The sequence below is a fragment of the Neodothiora populina genome (genome assembly GCF_041146345.1).
Source record: "Neodothiora populina strain CPC 39397 chromosome Unknown canker_contig_12, whole genome shotgun sequence".
Classification (NCBI taxonomy): Eukaryota; Fungi; Ascomycota; class Dothideomycetes; order Dothideales; family Dothioraceae; genus Neodothiora; species Neodothiora populina.
Window position 1 is genome coordinate 2,528,211 of NW_027191404.1, and position 20,480 is coordinate 2,548,690.

Genomic DNA, 20,480 nt, shown 5'->3' on the forward strand with positions numbered 1-20,480 from the left:
ACCCTCACAGACATCAATCATGGCATCGGCAGGTCGCGCTCTTGTGGTTCCTGCTCTGAAGCAGCATACTTCTACTATCATTGTCGCACACGGTCTAGGAGACAGGTACGGACATATACCTTTGTCTTAAAAGCACTAGGGCTCAATGCTAACATTTGTACAGTGGCGCCGGATGGTAAGCTATACTACTACAAGATCGCCTCAATATTTCTTTTGTATTGACTCATTCGCAAAAGGACATGGCTGGCAGAGAACTGGCGCCGCAGGGGCAAGTTCGAGGAGACCGCTTTCGTCTTTCCCAGCGCTGCTAGCATCCCAATCACTGTTGTACGTATAGGACAGATGGCTCGCTTTTCCAGCCATTCGCTAATATCTCTATAGAGCGGCGGCCACAATATGCCTGGCTGGTTCGACATAGTAAGACCACGGTCTATACCATCTGTTCGCGCCCTTTCACCTTTATGAAAAATGAATGTATGCTAATCGTTCCCTAATCATATAGAACTCTCTTGAGGAGATAGACTTCAAGGAGGATGAGACCGGTCTCCTACGAAGCCGCGAATACTTCCACTCGCTCATCGCAGCTGAGATCGAGAAGGGTATCCCCTCAGAGAGGATTGTCATCGGAGGATTCTCCCAAGGTGGTGCCATGAGCTTGCTCTCCGGCACAACTTGTCCCACTCGTCTCGGTGGCATCTTCGGTCTTAGCTGCTTCCTGCCTCTGGAATACAAGCTGAAGGACCTGGTCCCCAAAGATAACCCCAACAAGGTACGTGTACTCGTCGAATCACGAAAAAGTTGTAAACACACTCTAATTATATCATGCAGGATACCAAGATTTTCATGGGTCACGGCGACGCCGACCAAGTCATCAGGCTAGAATGGGGCCAAAGGTCTGCCAACAAGCTGACCGAGATGGGCTGGACCGTCGACCTCAAGACATACCACGGGCTCCCGCACTCGGCGGATCCGGAGGAGATCGACCATCTAGAATTATATCTCAAGGAGAGGATTCCTGATCTGGGCGATAAGGCATCAAAGGCTTGACTAGCTGGGCCTGCGCCTACTCGAGTCAATGTACTTGGAGTGGGATTGGCGTTCCTTTTGTTCGTCTTATCGTTAGCATTGATGTTCGGGTATAAACGCAAAACAAAGTCCGACCGCTAAATACCATAGAAAATAGCATAAAGTACCTCCGTATCTAATTGCTTTTATGACGTTCTACAATGTGCACAACCTCCGAAGCTCAATAGCATTCGTCACTGACACATGATGTTCGCAAACACTGCCCATCTTCTTACGTACATACATTACATTGCGACAAGACGTACCCCGACAATGTCTAGATCGTATACTATCTTGTGTAGTCGATAAACAAAAAGGTTGCTAAATGGCAGATTGCAGGGCTCCGGGATCATGCATTACCTAGCAAGGTAGTGTACCACATCGCGACCGATCGCTTACTTGAGAAAAGCTTTACCAAATCTGCATGAAACTCGAAATGAAGATAATCCCCCCTCGACACATGAGCTACCTGGAAACAACAGCCGCAAGGTCTCCTGCTTTGCCAATGATTACCCTAATTGTATAGCAAAGCTTGACCATAAGGCGCAATAGAGTCCAAGTGGGCGTCGTATATGAATTGAATCTACATGGCGCTTCGATTGGTTTCAGATTGCGAATTCGCAGCCAACAGCGGCGGGTCCCGCAGACGATGCATTAGAATTGTGAGTCTATTTGGTCTCCGCATTTCGCAAGGGCCGCCAGTGAATTGAACGAATTTCAGCAAATGCAGCAGAACAAGCCACTGGAACCCCATCTCGTGATTCTGTTCGATCTAGAGCAGCGCCATCCAAAGCAGTATTGCGGGCTGAAGGCTCTCGCCTAATACGCTCCTTCTCTATGTTTTTACCTCGGGAGGACCCATGCTTTTGTGCCTGTCGAATCCTTAAGGAAATTACCTCCCACTTGTTCGGCGGCGCAACGATCCAGAATGGTCGTCTTACTCGTGTACCATTACCCTTACTGCAATGTTTTATGAGCCGGATCCCGCATATTGCACGATCGCGATGTGGCCCTTGTAACCAGTGCGTGATTCGTTCGCACTGTGACTTTCGAACATGTCGCGTGTGATGCATGTACGTGCGTGAGTGGTGCGCTCGACCCTACCTCCTTCCTCTTTACTCTCAATCCCCATCTTTTTTTTTTATGTCCATGTGCCCGCTTATTGTTTCTAGGTTGTGAGGCGGGTACCTTAATCTAGGTCTAGTAGTTTTTGGCTGGCTGGCCATCCCTCAGGTTAGTAGCCGTGGCGCCCGAGAATGAAACCTTGCGATCTTAAGACAGAAAAAGGTAGGTGTGAAAATGGCAAGTCCAGACTGTGCTTTCTTTTCACTTTCTGTTTGTTGTTCCCGTCTGTGTTACCATTGCCTACTTCTTCCGTCTCCACCTTTTTTCATAATTCACATCCTCTGAGAAAAAACGGATATGCTATTGTTGTCATGGGGAAAGGATTCGATATAAAGTCTGCTTTCAAGCAAGCCAAGCAGTCTGCGAAAGTAGCCATTCACGATGACGACGACGATGGCTCGAGGCAGCAAAGACGCAGCAATGCGTTCAGTGACTTCATCAAGTCGAATGCGCAGAAACTGCCAGGACATGGCAGACGGCGCGAGAAGCGCAAGACCCATGTAAATATCACGATATCAATACACAATATCATACTTGACAGTCAGCTAATGGCGCATTTAGATTATACACATAGATCCACCATCCCGAATCTCCTACACGGGTCAGAGACCACTACCGCTCAACTTGCGTCCGACAAGCAGAGTGATCATGCCTCCACCACAGACCAAAGAACCGGCGATTCTAGCTACCTGGGGTGTCAAGTCCCCCTCCATCAGACCGGGGAGCCACTTCTCCTCAGGGGCAGACAGCCATCATTCCCAGGGCCTGAATGATTCCGTAACCTCGCGACACCAAGCATCTAAGAGTCCGCTTTACAGCAGGTCTTACTCTGATCTGAAGCCCAAGCATCTGAGCAGTGACGAAGTGCAATTGATGTTCAGCGGCGCTCCTGTGTTCGATGTGGTTGGTTCCACTGTGCATCCTCGCCCTCGCGTCACGATCAAGGCCGATCGCAGTGGTCTCCTCGAGTATGCCAGAGATACAGATGATTTGACGCACTCTACCTTTGCAGCTGGTACCCTAGGTGGCACAGTGAGCGATGACACCATCAATGCCGCAGACTTGAACATGCTCTTGGAAGTGCCGGATATGCGCCGCTTGTCAGGCCGAGACCCAGGAACTGTCGGCTTTGAGTACTTTCTCCAGATGCCAATTTCCGACAGCCATCGTGTATTGCCTATCGCCTCGACTTTGGAGAAGCGGAAAGCTCTTCTGGCCGAACCGGAGAGAATGGGACTTCGAAATATGGGATTTGAAAGCTTGATCGACCACTTGTCAGCGGTAGCGGAAGCGCAACAGGCCAAGCAGGATAACATGACTTTCGAAGCCACTGCGAAGCCTGATATGGCGGAAATGTACACCAAACTCTTCTCCGAGCTGCTGGCGTCTCCGGAGTCTGGTGACATGGCTACGAACGAAGAGACCGCGACAAGTTTGGAAACTCAGATCGCTGCAATAGTCCGGATCCTCGATTCTCCTGATATCTGGTTTGACTTCAGCTATGTTGAGTGGCGCATCCGCCTGGGACAATTGTTGTGGTCTACAGCGCCAGAAGAGAAAGCAGAGCTCGAAGCCTCCAACGGCGACAAGGCAGTGAATGAGCGTGATGTACTCATTCTGCAAATTGTGTTGGCATCCGAATTGCAGCTCAGGCTAGAGATGGATGATATTCCCGCTAAACCACGCGCTTTTTCGCGGAAAGTTCACTGGGACCTGGTACTGGCCAGACGGTTTATTAACAACGTGCGCGTAGCAAAGGCCTCCATGGAGGACGACGATAAGGCGCCTCGCAGTAGCGTTTTCTCGGCACTGACATTTGTGACAGCACAGGAGGACTTGGACGTGGTTGCAGATGTTAAGCCGATATTCTACCCAAGAGATGAAGAGCAACAGATCGGCGGACTATTACACTTTGCGGAATCCTTGTCATGGCCGGACTTGCAAGACATAAGGACGAATCTGAAAATGTCACAACATGGGCAACAAAATCTCCAGGTTCCCGGGGCTTCGCCTGTAGTGTCGCCTGCCTTCAGCGCCTACGCAACCCCTGTAGCCTCTCCCAGTGCGCTTTCATCGGATGGCTCAGCAAATTACTTTTCCGTTACAAGACCGCAATTAGAAAGACGGACCACGACCTCTCAGTCCGTCCAGCTCTCTCGAACATCGACCACTAGCACTTCAGCTTCCAACAACGCAAGCGCAGGTGGCTGGCTCAGTCGGTCATGGCTGACAGGCCTTCTGTTGCCTGGCGAGGCTATTAGCCATTTCCTCATGTCAACGTTGCTCGAAAATTCGCCGGCTGCCATCTCGACATTAGGAGACTCGGCAAATCTCTGTGGCGGCTTTACGTATCACGGGCGCAGCTACTGGAGCAAGTCATCTGTTGTCGGAAGAGTTCTTGCAACGCAGGCCGGAGCGGCCGAATGCATGGGCTGGATCTCTTTTCCCAGTGCGGCGGTCGACAATGACGACAGGGCCAAGGACGGATGGTTCGATGTCGAGAGCAAGCGTATTCAGCAGGCAGAGCAAGAAAAGCCCCGTATCTCGATGGACGGTGCGGTGGCCAAAGACTCTGCTTTTGTCCGTGATGCAGACGACAGCAAAGCTACAATTGACGAAGCCGACTTCACTTGGCCAGTCGATAGTCCTCCAGTGTTGGGCAATGAATGTCGATTCGAAGGTCTCAGTCTGCCCACGGAGTCTGCGTCTTCAGACCAAGAAGCCGTGGCTGAGGATAGTGGAGTACCTTGCTTTCCCCTATCAGCACCCGCCTTGAAATTCGCCTCGAACACTTCGCATCCGGTACGAGTCACAATTCCCTTGACCTATGATGTCTACTTCATTTCATCCTTCCCCTGCATCGCGGAACCTCGACCCACTGTTCCGCAACCAGAGCTGCAGATGCTACAACTTCCATCGTCACCACTCGCATCTCCCAGAGTCGGTAGCACCAACCAATCTTTACGGCCCGGTTCGCCTCAGATGATGATGATGATGGACGACACGGAAGAAAAGGCACTTCCCGAGCCTCCGTGCCACCCCTTGCACACTGCAAGCTACACGATGGAAATTGTACCAGCAGCGACTCTTCTGTCCTTGCCGATTGAAGATTCGTTCCAGCGCCCCGAAGATGGAAGAGTGCTGGTGCTCGACTGCAGAGGGGCGTTCTGCGAGCAGCTGCAGCTACTCGCGAGAGCTTGGTGTGCCAAAGTCGGACAGCACGCTGTTGTCGGCAAGGTCGGAAGGACATGCCTATCTTGCTGCATCAGAGAGGCTAGAGCGCTTGACGTGTGTGTTGTCATCAGGATATGAGAGACGAGAGAGAAATTGGTTATTGCTGCCATAGCGTGTTTCCTTGACCGTTCTTGGATATTCTTGTCCCGTCTTGTTTGTCGATTATTCCTACGCATATGATACCCCAGGAGCAAGTTTTCTTTTCGATTTTCTTCACTTCATAATCACCCGTTTGTTTAGTCTACTTCTCTCTGTCGATATGGTATAACCAATACAAATACAACATTTCCACCGACTAGACCTCATCAAATCTATTTCCTTGCCAGATCAATCACTGCTCCTCTTCCTCCTCCTCTCCATCGAGCAACAGCGGCACCTCAGTCCCACTACCCCTGATCTCAACAAGTCCCCTTCCGCCACAAGCCCTAACGAAATCGTCATGCAGCGCGCGATCATAAACCGTGTTCCTGGACGCCGCATCATTGCAAAAACCAAGACAATCAACCAACCACTCGCCCTTTTTATTCCCCGCCCTCTTTAGCCTCCCCGCCCAGCTCCACACAGACGGATCCTTGAAGTTGAACGTATCCGCGTTTGCCGCGCCATGCCCTGCCCCACCACCACCACCACCACCACCACTTCCCTGCGACGACGCTCCCCGAGACCGAATACTCGCCCTCAACACGGCGCCCAGCAGCAAAACCACGACGTCAGGCACGCACCCGTGCTCCGTGACGGCGCCTCGCACGTCCCTCGTGCTCGGCACGACGCCCACCTGTGGCGCGACAAGACACGCGACGGCGAGGGCGTTGCGCTCGGCGATGGCGGAGGGCAGGCCTTGCGATGATGCGACTTCGCCGCGCGATGAGGACGTCCAGGAGATTCTTAGCGTGCTGTGCAGGAGGTAGGAAAGGAAGGAGAGCTTCTGGTTGGCCCAGGGGCCGCGGAGGAGGGAGTGCGGGATTTGGATGCTGGGGTGGAGGTGTAGGTAGGGGAGGGGAGGTTGGTGGTTGGGAGAGGTGAAGTTCGGGGAGGGTGGGATGGGAGGAGTGGATCGAGGATCGAGGGATGGGTCGTCGTTTAAGGGAGTGGTGGCTAGCTTCCAGGCGAGGTCATGGCACCCTTGCACGGCGAGCTGGAAGACCTTCCATGTCATCCAGCGGCATTGCAGGAGACGGGAAATGTCCGTTGCTAGCGGGCATGGTGGTTCGCATCTTTCGTGCGCGTAGAGCGTGTGCGTGGTGAAGCGGACGTATATGGACTGTGCTGACACTGCACTTGCGATTACTGGTGATGACAACGGCAGGTTGATGTTGTTGCTGTACTCGAATATGACCTGGATGATCTCGGTGGGAAGCAGCTCGAACTTGGAAAGTCTTTGGATTGGAGCAGTCGGTCTGGATGGATAATGTTATTGGATTACATTTACTAGGCTAACTATATACAGCAGATGACTTTGCAATGATCATGTCTCATCGAAGAACTCGTCCATCGACAACATCGACGATACTTACTTTTGCAACGCTCTCAGGCCGGCATGGCTGAAGCGCGCGACCTTGCGCAATCTAGAAGTAGCCAAAGGAGTACCGACATCGTCAAGCGGACGATCTCGTTTCCTGCGACCACGTACACGTATAGGCGTGAGCTCCATGTTGGATGAAGTGACAGAGTCAAGTAGACAGAAGCAGCAAGACTGCCCTGTTGGAATGCAATAGACCTGGAAGCACATTGGGGTCAGCAGAGTCTCAGAGGAGAATGTATACAGAGCTGATGTGCTTGGGTTTGTCTCAGTGATCTTGGTGTATAGGGTGTAATCAAGGGTGATCATTTACTATCTAGGCGTGATAAGGTTTCTAATCATCGACGTTCGCGGATGCGAATGCACTGCACGAGGGTGCTTACCTGAGAAGAAGAAGACAATTGCTTGGTTTGAGCAATTACCGTTGGGAGATTTATATCATAAGTTCATCTATTGCATCAATTAGCCACAACCCCAACCAGACGTATGATGCGGACCAAATAGTAATGATAGGTGCAAAGTTCAGAATATGTAAGAATTGAATTTCATGTTCTCCCGCGCCGTATGAGAAACAGGCGTGGATCTCCGGTCACGGGAGTCAATCGCAAATTATAACATCATTTGATGTAGGGGGAGGATATCGAAAACAGGCGGGTGTGTAACTTACGATATCATGCAGAAAGCTGGCGAAGACTGACAAGCCATCAACAGACCTCGCAACCAGCATCAGCGCCAGCAGTCATTATTCTATGACTTGGGAGCAGTCAAATGCTTGGTGTGAGATGAAGACGCAGAGAACAAAAGTCTCAGTGACAAGCAAAAGTAGTTGAAAGTTGCAGCGAAAGTCTTGGCAGCGCACGACGCACGGCCCGCACATTAACCGATCCACCACTCTCGAAAATCGTCAATTGGGGGTTTGCACAACCGGATCGACTGGCCACTCACTTTACGACGACACCACCACCCAACCTTTACTGTCAGTAATCCCCGAACGGAAGCGTCGTGAGCGCATCAGAATCTACGGATTGAAATTTTAGTTCTGACAAAGTTCGCAGAACGACCACCGACACCAGCAGCCAAAATGTCGGCATCCGTCACTACCAGCGCCTGGAGGAACGTCGAGGTCGGCCGTGTCGTCCTCTTCAGCACCGGTCCTTTCACCGGCAGGCTCGCAGCCATCGTCGAGATCATCGACCACAAGCGCGTACGTGGCAGACCCCCATCAAGATTGCTTTGGAGAGGATGTGGTAGAAGCAGCGGCAGCCGCAGCGACAGGGAAATGAAAAGCAGAAGAATGAACACACGAGGACTTACACGTTTGCGAAACAGGTCCTGATTGAGGGTCCCTCCTCCAAGCCTGAGGCCGTCGTTCCTCGTCACGCCATCTCCCTTTCTCACGTCTCCCTTACTCCCGTTGTCATCGAGAAGCTCCCCCGTGCTTCCGGCCACGGTGCCCTCAAGGCTGCTTGGGAGAAGGCTGGCGTCGAGAAGTCCTGGGAGAACAGCGCCTGGGCACAGAACCGTGAGCGCAGCTCCAAGAGGAAGCAGCTCTCCGACTTCGAGCGCTTCAAGGTTATGAGACTCAGGAAGCAGGTGCGTAACGACGGACGAACCCAGTCGCGCAACTGATGGGAGACTAACCATGAACATGACAGGCCCGCTTCGAGGTCCGCAAGACTGTCGCCGCCGCCCGTACCGCCAAGGCATAGATGGAAAATACAAACCTGTGTTCAATGGTGGTGAAAAGGTCGTGGGGGTGTTTGCATTCAGGAAGGGAGTGAACTTTCGCAAATGCAAATCGAGGGAGTCTTTCAAGTTTGCCTATCGGCCACACGCTCTACTCGGCACGAGACTCATAGCAGCAATGTGTGAGAAATCGAGACACTAAAGGCAAAAGAAACGGGGCGTCCTGGTGTGCTGCAGCTAACAACCATTGCGGTTCGGCCTTTTTGCTGTCGTATATTTGAAAATCAAAACTTCGAAATTTACGCCAAAAGCAGGGCAGCCTGACAAGTGTCGCTGCGAAAGTGGAAAACAAAACCAGCAGCAGCAGCAGCTCTTCTTTTCTCACATGCGCGTCGCACAAAGTAATTGACATGACCAAAAAAAGAGACGATGGAATCTTCTTTTTCGCAAGTGATTTACTGATGAAGATGATGATATTGAATTCGAAGTCCTGACGACGGCCACGATAACGCCATGTCCATCGTCGTCGTCAATAGAGGTATCCATATGTTTACATGCAATGTTTTGACCACCGTATACATTTATTCACCACGAGTGCTTATGCTTGTGCATAAACCAAGGCCAATTGAGATAGAGGCTGTACAAGTAGTGCTGGGCAGAGAGAGAGACAGAGAGAGACAGAGAGAGACAGAGAGAGACAGTGAGTGACAGTGACGTCTGTGCATGGACCCAAAATTTGCTTCGCGGAATTGTGTGGGCGGCACTCAAGCTTGGCCTCGCTAAGTCGGACGACGACCTCGTTGTATCTCGACCACCAAGGACATTATCAAAAGTGAGAGCCACACAGAGTCGTTGAATCGGTATGTCACACCTTGTGTTGTTATGCGCGTAATGAATACATCCTCGTCATTTTTGCCGCCGAGGAAAGAGCTGGAAAAATGTGAGGCAGAGCGGGTGATTTGGTGGGATGAAGAGACGAACGGGCGCATATTCGTCCCATTCGTGCAGCAGCAACAGCAGCAGCAGCGGACAAAAATGGCGTGGAATCGGGCGAGAGATGGACAAGCAAGCTAATTCGTCAATTGCGGAATCGAACAGAATCTGAGTAGAAAGCCACCACAAACTTCAACAAACCCCAATCCGTCATCATGTCCAACCCACGCATTGAGGAGCTCCCCGACGAGAACGAGAAGAAGGTTCAGGTCGAGGAGAACGATGAGAGCTCCGACTCCGAGGGAGAGGCCGGAGAGGGATCCATCCCCGCCGGATCCTCGGTCATGGTGCACAACCGCAACGAGAAGAAGGCGCGCAAGGCCATTGCCAAGCTCGGCCTGAAGAAGGTCGAGGGCATCACCCGTGTCACTCTCAGAAGACCCAAGAACGTATGTTTTGGCATGACAGAACAAAGAGAAAGATGTGGACGCGCGAGGCTGACAACTGAACAGATCCTTTTCGTCATCTCCCAGCCTGACGTCTACAAGTCGCCCAACAGCAACACCTACATGTAAGCGCTGGACGAGAAAGAGACAGAAAAAGAGACAAGAACTGACGCGCACCCAACAGCATCTTCGGCGAGGCCAAGATCGAGGACCTCAACTCCCAGGCCCAGGCTTCCGCCGCCCAGGCTCTTGCCCAGCAAGAGGCCGCCGGTGACCACGCCGGTCACGACCACGGTGACAAGGGCAAGGCCGTCGAGGCCGCTGAGTCCAAGAAGGAGGAGGAGGAAGAGGAGGATGACGGTGAGGAGGTCGACGACACCGGTCTCGAGGCCAAGGACATTGAGCTCGTCATGGCACAGGCTGGTGTCAGCAGAAAGAAGGCCGTCAAGGCACTCAAGGAGAACGACAACGACATTGTCAACTCCATCATGGCACTCTCCATATAGCTTTGCCCTGCTGGCAATGTAGTTTGAGAGAGAAGGCAGAAAATCAAAAACGGGGTGTTTCTAGCACTTGTACATCAGATGCTAGGCTGAGCTACTCTTTTTCTTTCTTCGTTTCCATGCATAAGACATGAGGGTGAATTATGGCTGGTAATTCAAAAGCACTTCGTCTGTCATTTGTCCTTGCTGCATGTCTCGTACAGCTGTAAATGGTAGGTTTATCAGTGTGAACATTGACATGACTTAGACGGGGTATGTGATTTGTGAAAAGCACAGTATGACACACGAGAGACGACATGTGACCAGACAACGAAGCCATGTGTCTGTACATGTAGCATATCTATATATCTTACCGAATGCAAAGAAACGAACCTGGAATGCACTGTATGGAGATACAAGCAAACGGTCGGCGTACATGGTATACCGGGTCTGGACGGTACAAGGACGAGGGTCTTCCGCAATCCGGCGACGCCAAGAGATTTGAACAAGTTGAGCAGTGCAGTTCAGTTCCGTCGTCGAAGGTCGAGTGTCGAATGCTTCCACCAAGTAGCGGCAGCAGCAACACTTCCCTCTCCACCCCTCATCTCTCTCTCTCATCCCCCCATTTCAACCTTCAAAATGGCCGTCGGAGTACGTCAATCCCTCTCCTACCGTGTCTCTGTGACGCATTGCGCGCCGATTCGCAACAGTTCCTGGCTAACCCGCACCGCGTGCACCGAAAACAGCGCTCCGCAGCTTTGAAAATCGACTGGACCAAGATTGGCACCCAGCTTGGTCTCAAGGGATCCACCGCCAACTCGCTGGTGGCCTTCAAGAAGCGCAACGATGACGCGCGTCGCAAGATCCAGCAATTGAGCGAGCACCCCCAGACCGTCGACTTCTCGCACTACCGCAGCATCCTCAAGAACACCGCAGTCATCGACGACATCGAGAAGCAGTTCAACGCCTTCCAGCCCAAGAAGTACGATGTCAACAGGCAGCTCAAGGCCATTGAGGCTTTCGAGGCCCAGGCCGTCAAGGGAGCCGAGGAGACCAAGGTCAAGGTCGATACCGAGCTCAAGGATTTGGAGAAGACCCTGAAGAACATCGAGGAGGCCAGACCCTTCGAGGACCTCACCGTCGTATGTTTTGCCGGACGATTGTTTAACAAACCAAGGGAGATTGCTAAGATTCGGTTGAACAGGACGAAGTCGCTGCCGCCCGTCCCGAGATCGACGAGCGCACCTCCCAGCTCGTTGTCAAGGGCAGATGGATGCCTCCTGGTTACAAGGCAAGAAACAACCCTATACTTGTAATGAAGCAGAAACAAATACTGACTCAATTGGCTGCTACAGGAGAAGTTCGGCGACCTTTCTATCATCTAAGCGGAATAGCTCTGTACATTTGCCTTTCGCCCGACATTGTAGAATAGTCAAATCTCGTTTGCCGAAACCCTTGCGGCCTCTTTCTCTTTTCCTTTTCTTTTTTTGGTTCTTACGCGACAGATGTGAACTCGCTTGTTTCGTGATGGGTATCCTCCAGCAGCAGCAGCAGTAATTGGCCCATGGATCGATCATGCCTTCAATGGTAAGTTTCGGCCATTGTGCAGCGAAAACCGCGACCGGCTCATCTGTCTCGGCCCCTCGGAAGGAAAGTAGCGCTGGTCGCAACATGTGTGCTTTCCGTTTCGACGAACTGCAGCAAAAGGAGAAGGAACGAAGTCCTCCAAAACCGACCCACCACGCGAAGCCTCATAGCATTTTGTACCGTTTGTGTGCAACTCCCTGGACCAGCAATCTGGTCATTGTGGGCACCCACAATCTCTCTACCGCAGGAAAATAACCTCAGAATAGATGTGACGTGCAGCATCAAAAGTGCCTTAGAAATCAAACGCCTAAGCTAAGGCGAGAGCGTGACTTTCTGGTTCTGGTTTTCGTGTTATTGCGACCGCCTTCCCTTGTTCTCTGTCATATATGTCCGGTGATATCATGTCCGAAGGTGGTACCGAGTAATGTCGACGGCGGTCCTCTCGTGCTTCCCTGTCTTCTTTCCCCTCCTGTTCGTAAGAAGTCTTGAATTTCCGTTGCTGTATCACTGGGGCTACACCTCATTGTTCTGGTGATCACTCCGTCGAGTTGTGGTCGCCTCATTGGGTTGCGAGAGACGAAATAACCGTACATTGCTTTCTTTCTCTATTACTGCTGGTGATTTAAGGACAGTGACACCATCACATCAGGTCTATTCGTACATCGCTTTCTTCCCTATTCTCAACAACGATCAGAAGACAGAACCACAGTACAACAACGTCAAATCCCCACCATCCGTCTCAACCCCATAATCTTCCTGCCCACCGTCTCACCATACCCCAACTCCACAATTCCTTTACCCATCTCCCACCCGCCAGCATTCATGGGATAATCAAGCTTCGCAGGAATAGCAGTCTTGATCAAGCGCGGAAACCTATCGCGACAGACGCTCTTGGCATTACATACGCCTCTGAGGCCTTCCTCGCCCGCGAAACGGCCGTATCCACTGCCTCGGACGCCTCCAAAAGGCAACTGCACAGCGTAGTAAGCCGCGAAGTCGTTGACTGCCACCATGCCGGCGACGACCTCTCGCGTCACTCGCTCGAGCGCGGCGTTATCTTCTGCCGTCGCGCAGGGCCCGAACACGCTGCTGCCTAGGGCGAAGGAGGTCGAGTTTGCAAGCGAGATGGCGGAGTCAAGAGATGGCGCGCGCATCAGTAGGCAAATTGGCGCGAATGTCTCTTCTTGCGCGATACGCATTTCGGGCGTCACGTCTGTCAGGAGCGTCGGCGTGAAGTAATGTCCGTTCGGGTAGGCTGGATGGGAGTGTCGTGAGCCGCCACACACGAGGTTTGCACCTTTGGACACGGCGTCTTGGATCAGAGATTCGAGTCTGGCGAAGTTCACGGCAGAAATCATGGCGCCGACGTCGACGTCGGGGGTTTTGGGATCGAGCGCGTTGCCGAGTCGTAAGGAGGAGATACGGGGCGCGAGAGCGTCGCAAAGATAAGTGTAGGCCTTGGGCATGGCGATTACGCGTTCTATTCCTATGCAGTTTTGTCCTGCAGATTGGAAGACGCCGCGCATGATTATGGATTCTATCCGTTTCAGCTCAGACGCTGACAGCGATGCAGATGTAGAAGAGGGGTCGAGGATTATGGCTGCGTCTTTCCCGCCGAGCTCGACAACTACGGGGGTAAGCGACTTGGCTGCTGATGTGCACACGGCGTGAGCGACTGGTCGGGAGCCGATGAAGGTCAGATGAGAGATGCCTAGGTGGGAGGTTAAATAGTCTGCGCTTTCCGGCCAGCAAGTCACCGAGTGGACGAGTTCAGGAGAGTGGTTGTTCGCAATCAGTGCACCCCGGACTATGTCGATGAAGTATCTCGAGGACCAGGCCGTTTGCTCGCTGTTTTTAACCAGGATTGCGTTTCCGGAGAACAAAGCTGTGATTACCGGGCCCATCAGGTTATGGAACTAAATCACATATTGTCAGTATCAATGCTGACCGATTCGTCCTTTTATAGAAGGATCTTACGGGGTAGCTAAAGTCATACATCAGCATAATGACACAAGTGATCCATACAGGAGATAAAAGGAGTAGGCTCACTTCCAGCTAACGCAGGCACCAACAACACCAAGAGGCTCATATCTGACCTCGTTCTTCTTATACATCATCAAGAAATTAGTAGGTCGAGAATCAGGGCTCAGCGCCTTCTCTCCGTGATCAATAGTCCACTTCAGGCGTTCGGCCGTGACCAGAATCTCTCCGAAAAGAGCATCTACGCGCGTTTTGCCAGAGTCTAGACAAGCCACTGTGGCGATGTCATCTTGATAAGTCAGGATCCATCTGAAGTTTCTAGTCAGTCCTGGATCACACTCCGTTCCTAGCAGCGACAAAAACAAGAAAAATGTTTACTACAGAAGAGGGAAAAAGGACATACTTGAGCAGAGTTTGAAGCACCTTTCTTCTGTCGGCAAAAGTAGTCGTAGCCCATGTCTTCTGCGCATCCCGTGCACGAATCCATGTTCTATCAATGTCGCCTGGCGTGGCAGGTGTGATGACACCCAGAGATTCACCCGTCGCGGGACAGTAGCATTGTACGTCATTTGATCCAGAGACCTGAGCGTGTGAATTAGTGAAATGTTGCCACGAGACGCATACGAACCAGCAGTATAACAAGACAGGGTAAAGCGGGAGGGAGAAACGAAGAGAGCATCAATTAGTCCGACTCAACCCAACATCGACAATTCCTCCTCTGCACTCAATTCACCTTCTAAACATTACACCCAGCACCAACAACCAAGTCCAATCCGATCCAAAAGAACGAAAATCAAAAAGCGAAAAGAAACCAACCTTCAACCCAGCCTCCACCAGAACCTCTCCCCTCCATCCCTCCTTGCATTGCTCAGGCAAGACCACCTCATACTCAACAGCCGCCTTGAAACCATTGACTTTAAGCAGAAAGAACCACACCCCTGACGCGAGCAATACTAGCGAGGTGGTGAGTACTACTGTCGAGAGCCCTGGTAGGGGTGACGTATTAGATGCGTCCATGTCTTCTACGTTTATTTTATCTGGGATAGAGAGGTGTGGACATTCGGCAATGGGTATCAATTCTTCTGGGGAGGAAACGACCGTGATATGATTTGTAGTGCTATTTCGGAGGACAGATCAGACAAACGCGAGTTTGAAGTTGCCGCGTTTGGTCGCGTAAAGCAGTGTGGAGAGTGGACTGATTTGGGGTTTTTCTTTATATAATGGTTTTTCCTTTCCCTTTCTATTTACCTGTTATTTAGAAGCTTAGCCGCTAATCTCCTTATTGATATAAATATATATGATAGTAAAGAAGCAAGAGAGAATAGTTTATTCATGTTATGAATTAAGTTATATAATGAACTGCAGTATGATATAGACTTTATAATGATAAATTATTATCGTAAGGTAGACAACGAACATTCGGGGTTAAGATGGCTTGGCAGCTGTTTACCGGGACAATCTCGGCAGTCGGAGGTCGGCCAGTGACGACGTCGTGCCTTCCCAGTGCAGCTGGAGGGTAGATGAGGGACGAGGGACCATCCACGAGTCTCCGCATGTCATGTTGCACCGCCTGGTCGCTTTATACAACGTATTGTAATCCTTGAATTGATCTGAAGCTGGTTGGAGGAGTAGCAGTAGTAGTAGCAGCAGCAGCAGTAGCAGCAGTCAATTGTCTACGTTATTGATCACCTTGAATTGAGCCCCGATCAGGAGCCCACGAGCCAGCAGCAGAAGGACAACAACACCACCCACCACCACCGCAACTGCCCAATATGGTCAGATACACCCATCTTTATCCCCTCTTGACCAGGGATCATCCATTGAACACCATCTAACGAAACACCATTCACAGTCTCAATCGCTCCGCCCTTACCTCCAATGCGTTCGCTCCTCTCTCACGGCGGCCATGTCGCTGTCCAACTTCGCTTCCCAGACCTCAGAACGACACAATGTGCCTGAGATTGAGGCAGCAACCTCGCCCGAAGTTCTTCTCAACCCGCTTGTTGTCTCTCGAAATGAGAATGAGCGAGTCTTGATAGAACCCAGCATCAACAGTGTCCGCATCAGTCTGCGAATCAAACAGGCAGACGAGATTGAACACATTCTCGTCCACAAATTCACCCGCTTCCTGACCCAACGCGCCGAGTCCTTTTTCATCCTGCGGAGGAAGGCAGTCAAGGTATTTCTCTGTAGCTATAGTCCTCAGCTTGAATCTACCATGCTTACAGTCACCTTGCAGGGCTACGATATTTCGTTCCTTATCACCAACTTCCACACCGAGGAGATGCTGAAGCATAAGCTGGTCGACTTCATAATACAATTCATGGAGGAGGTCGACAAGGAGATTTCTGAGATGAAGCTATTCGTGAGTCCTTGGCGACAATGTTCTTGAGAAACCTCCTACTGACATGTCGACAGCTCAATGCACGCGCCAGATTCGTTGCCGAGTCTTTCCTGACTCCCTTCGACTGAGCGACCTTTATATGCGTCGAGTCTTCCTTTCACTCCTGCCCGTAGTAGCTGAAAAAGGCAGAAAAACATGGCAAAAGAAAACCCCCGAGAAGAGGCCCGAGGTAGCGATAATATCGTGGCGGATCATGCCCAGTCCGCAATTAGAGGTCGGTATGTAGTCTTTGTCATCTCTCTTAAAAACTCCGCAGCGGTATAAAGTTTTACAATGAACAGAAGCTGCCCACTTCCACCATTCTGGTCCTCCTGGCTGCCATTTGTCTCCGCTACTCTACTTGTTCCTCTTTGATCCCCTGAGCAACACTTGTCAGGTGCTCACCACTTCGATCACACCTGGTCCGAGCTCCCTCTATAATTTGTGTCCCAGTAGGTATTGCGATCATGGATGTAATGTAAACTAGGTGTTGTGTTTCCCTACTATGCAACAATTCATCCAGACAATCCTTTGGATAAGTATGCTCTTATTATTGTCCTTTTTCGAGGTAGCTTCTTAACAAGGCTTGCAGAGACTCCCATAACACATGTCCGTGTCATATAAATGCTCTAGATTTATTAGCAGGAGAAGGCCGCCGTACACTATACAGATGCTCCTCTCGTCTCGAACAGGCCGCGCTCTCGCACTTACAACCTCACTCAAAAATCTGTTAAAGCACTCTCCCTTCCCTAAGAAGTCACGAATAAACTCAGCAGTTGTTACAACCGCCACAGTAGCAAGGCACTCAAAGGACCAGGATCTGTCCCTCTGCTCCAATGGCAAGTCGTCGTCGGGAAAAGATTTCTGCACCTCGAGCAGAAGCAGCTCCTCTACGACTAGGGAGCACTGATTGTGCCATCTGCATCAAAGCTCCTTGTCACAAACTTGTCCCTTGTCAGCACACCGTTTGCTACGATCACCTCTTGCTTGGTCATGACTCAGAGTCGCAAGTCCCCTCACTCTGCGTGAGATGCAACCAGGTGATCAATTCCTCACCCCGACCTCATTCCATCTTGACTAATTCCTCTACAGGCCGTCTTGCAAGTGGTCGAGCTAACAAGCACTCCTCAATCCTTACATCACAAGTCTCCCTTCTTACCACCGGGATCGCTGTGGCCTGACGATCCCATTTCACCTTCGGTGAACCGCAAGGCAAGGATGAACTCACATCCAGACCAGCATCCATGGGGCCATCATGGCTTCCTGCCCCCAACAGCTGTGCGTGGTGTTGCTGGCATGGCTCCACCACCTTTTAATCTGGGTAATCAGCTCATCCACCAGCCAATCCACCAGCCTCCACCTCAGCAGCAGTACATGGCACCTCAGCACTACCCTCAGCAGCCTTATCACCCTGCTCAACAACAATTCGTTCATCCTAACATGCAGAATTTTTATGGTCATCAACAATCGATGAGACCTCAGGTTTGGCATGGCAACGCGTTCCAATTTCCGCCTGGCCAACCCTCATCGCAAGTGTACAACCACAAGGCGAAGAAACCCAACAATGACCCTTTTGTTGACAGCTCCCCATCGACTCACCGTTCCACTTCTACGCCACTGTCACTGCCCAACAGTGCCGGTGGTCCATCTCAAGGCACTCCACGTCCCTCGCCTGGAAACGATCACGCTGTAGTTCGCAAGACTGGAGCTGCAAGACTGGCTGAACAGATCAAAGCAGGTCTCCTCGAAGACCCAGACTCTAACAGAACTCAGAACAAGCGCGGCCGTTCCAAGACCACCACCTTCCAACATGCTGGTGGTCAGATGGTGCACATGTACCAGCCTCCTCTTCCAGTGGTCCCTGCTGTACCAACTGTCCCACAGACTTTCGTCACGCCAGATCTGATCCCAGACCCGCCCTTCCTCAATGCTCTCCATCGTGGTTATCGTCCATCTCTTGATGAGGTCTTCGATCATGTCCCTTTCGTCGAAGTGTACAAGAACACCAAACCCTGCCACTGGGGGGTTATCAAGATCACCAACGTGCGTATAACTTTCTAACGCAAATGATCAGGATGCTGACGTTTCTAGATCCCTTACTCTACCACCAAGAATGAGATTGTCGCGGCCGTCGGTCGCAACGCTCGTCTGGTCAGTCAACCAACAGGAACTCCCTATTATGCAGTTCACATCATCATGGAAAGATCCACTGGCAAGACCATGGATTGCTATGTCGAGGTCGAGAGCCGCAATGAAGCGGTGACAATCGTCACTAACTTCTCCCATCGTTGCGCAAATGGACGCCCTCCAAAGATTGGAGATCGCAGCATTGACGTGGAAATGAGCAGCCAGGAAGACCTCATGAAGGAGCTTTTCCCTCGCGCCAGATGCGTTACCTGGCACGGCAATGCGCCTACTGTCTATAAGCCTACCGAAGCATTCAATAGTGGTTTCCAGGGCTTTTTGACAGGTGAAGAAATGGTCATGGTTCAAAAGCATGCAGAAACGCCTCAGCGCGTAAGTCTCCTGTTTTCTGTTCGTCTTCTACGACTAATGAATGAACCAGTCTCCATTTGCTCAGCGCTGTCACAATCGTACGTACGAAAGTCTTATCAGCACTCTGCACAAATACCCATGGTTCGCCCAAGACTATGTAATGATCGGAGAACGCAACCTGGTCTTCAACACCACAATGGCATGTCTGCGCACCTTGATGCAGTCTATTCGCAAGAACTGGAATCCAGCTGCTCTGCACCGCCAGCTGCTGCACGAAGTCGTCTGCGCCGCCTTATCCACTGCGGCTTTCCATCACCAGCAGCAGGCTCTCGTCTGCGATTTCTTGCACCATGGTGGCTTCGCGGATCTGTTGGGCAGAGTCCCATTTATGTATCTTGGTCAATTTGGCAATTATTGGCCCTTTGAGGTCTTGTCTAAGAAGGCTGTCGTCAGCATGGACGTTTTGCAGGTAAGATCTGTGGCATGTTCTTGTCCGTCGATCTGGACTGACTGTTTTCTGTTACGTTAGTACTATATTCATCTCTTACACGAAGGGACCACCTCACCTGACGAACGTCGTCTGGCTATGAACATCCCCGGCGGCACAACCCCATCAAGTATCAATCCTTTTGGTCACGTCGTCGTCGACTACGGCGACAACAAGGACAAATTGAGTCTTCGTAAGGTTGCTGTCTTGGAGTGGAACCTTATTGAGGCCATCCTTCGCAGTGTCTTATTTACCTCCGGTGATCAGGACAATAGCGACGAGTACGAGGTCCAAGGTCAGTCTCAAGGTACTGCTCATCGACAGCGGTCTGTTCCCGCTACTCAGACTCCTGTTCACAGGATCAAGACTCAACAGGCTGCCATTGCTTACGGCAGTGTCTGAGCGTCTTGTCGCCTGTCTTTACTTTTCATGATGCGACCTTGACTGGATACATTTCACTCTGGACGAATCGAGACGACTGGTGGTGTTATGGGAGTCTTGGTAAACATCAGACAATGTCTATTTTCCTTCGTCCGACGGTGTTCGTGGGAGCTCTTACCTCCGAGTGATGACGCTATAATGGATGGGCTGGGCAACTGCAGGATAAACACAGTGGAAGGAGGTCGGGGAATTATTTTCTTCTCCCTGTGTCTGTTCTCCTACGCTGTTTGTCGCGGTCTTACTCGCCTCTCGTCTTCCCTTTCTAGCGTCTGTTGTCTTTCCTTTCTCTGCATCGGAACCACGCCTCACCCACGCACGAGCTCTGTCTATTGAGGCTAAAGCGTCCGGCCATTGTTTCTTCTCTTTTACTTCTTTCTTCACTTAATTCCCTGTAAACCTTAACCCACCTTGTTTTGCTTTACTTCTTTTCATCATACCCCTCACTTCCACATGGACTTCTGGTGGCGCTACGTTTTAGTATAGATCCGCCATCCGGTCTACATTGAAAGGGTGGAATCGCAGACTCCCTTAGTATCTTCCCAAAGCGAAGATATACTTTCCCAATCACTTCATAAACGAACAGTAAAGCAGCACATCTTGCTCTTTTCTCATCACT

The 20,480-nt window shown here is 51.2% G+C and overlaps 7 protein-coding genes across 9 annotated transcripts; all 7 read left to right on the top strand.

The window, feature by feature from the left end:
- Window positions 1-19: 19 nt before the first annotated feature.
- AAFC00_001513 (uncharacterized protein) lies at window positions 20-1,047 on the top strand (the record flags this gene model as incomplete). Of its 2 annotated transcripts, none has more annotated exons than XM_069340713.1 (6): window positions 20-105; window positions 164-175; window positions 237-327; window positions 382-441; window positions 503-769; window positions 829-1,047. In XM_069340713.1, the coding sequence occupies 6 exons, from the start codon at window positions 20-22 to the stop codon at window positions 1,045-1,047; spliced, it is 735 nt and encodes a 244-aa protein (XP_069204185.1). The 2 variants fall into 2 exon arrangements, with proteins under 2 accessions (XP_069204185.1, XP_069204186.1); XM_069347928.1 differs by having other exon boundaries at window positions 382-417.
- A 1,454-nt stretch (window positions 1,048-2,501) lies between these two features.
- Window positions 2,502-5,502, top strand: AAFC00_001514 (uncharacterized protein; the record flags this gene model as incomplete). Its single annotated transcript, XM_069340714.1, has 2 exons — window positions 2,502-2,690; window positions 2,752-5,502. The coding sequence occupies 2 exons, from the start codon at window positions 2,502-2,504 to the stop codon at window positions 5,500-5,502; spliced, it is 2,940 nt and encodes a 979-aa protein (XP_069204187.1).
- Window positions 5,503-8,024: 2,522 nt separating this feature from the next.
- Window positions 8,025-8,652, top strand: AAFC00_001515 (60S ribosomal protein eL14; the record flags this gene model as incomplete). Its single annotated transcript, XM_069340717.1, has 3 exons — window positions 8,025-8,147; window positions 8,273-8,536; window positions 8,599-8,652. 3 exons carry the CDS (start codon window positions 8,025-8,027, stop codon window positions 8,650-8,652), a joined length of 441 nt encoding a protein of 146 aa, XP_069204188.1.
- A 1,125-nt stretch (window positions 8,653-9,777) lies between these two features.
- On the top strand, window positions 9,778-10,514 carry AAFC00_001516 (uncharacterized protein; the record flags this gene model as incomplete). The annotated part of the gene is made up of 3 exons (XM_069340718.1): window positions 9,778-10,011; window positions 10,075-10,133; window positions 10,193-10,514. 3 exons carry the CDS (start codon window positions 9,778-9,780, stop codon window positions 10,512-10,514), a joined length of 615 nt encoding a protein of 204 aa, XP_069204189.1.
- A 615-nt stretch (window positions 10,515-11,129) lies between these two features.
- AAFC00_001517 (uncharacterized protein) lies at window positions 11,130-11,875 on the top strand (the record flags this gene model as incomplete). The annotated part of the gene is made up of 4 exons (XM_069340719.1): window positions 11,130-11,141; window positions 11,237-11,632; window positions 11,695-11,781; window positions 11,846-11,875. 4 exons carry the CDS (start codon window positions 11,130-11,132, stop codon window positions 11,873-11,875), a joined length of 525 nt encoding a protein of 174 aa, XP_069204190.1.
- Window positions 11,876-15,829: 3,954 nt separating this feature from the next.
- On the top strand, window positions 15,830-16,529 carry AAFC00_001518 (uncharacterized protein; the record flags this gene model as incomplete). 2 transcript variants are annotated; one of them, XM_069340720.1, is made up of 4 exons in its annotated part: window positions 15,830-15,832; window positions 15,910-16,236; window positions 16,297-16,422; window positions 16,476-16,529. In XM_069340720.1, the coding sequence occupies 4 exons, from the start codon at window positions 15,830-15,832 to the stop codon at window positions 16,527-16,529; spliced, it is 510 nt and encodes a 169-aa protein (XP_069204191.1). The 2 variants fall into 2 exon arrangements, with proteins under 2 accessions (XP_069204191.1, XP_069204192.1); XM_069347929.1 differs by lacking the exon at window positions 15,830-15,832 and having other exon boundaries at window positions 15,964-16,236.
- A 1,129-nt stretch (window positions 16,530-17,658) lies between these two features.
- On the top strand, window positions 17,659-19,825 carry AAFC00_001519 (uncharacterized protein; the record flags this gene model as incomplete). The annotated part of the gene is made up of 4 exons (XM_069340721.1): window positions 17,659-18,483; window positions 18,532-18,957; window positions 19,007-19,405; window positions 19,466-19,825. The coding sequence occupies 4 exons, from the start codon at window positions 17,659-17,661 to the stop codon at window positions 19,823-19,825; spliced, it is 2,010 nt and encodes a 669-aa protein (XP_069204193.1).
- Window positions 19,826-20,480: the final 655 nt, after the last annotated feature.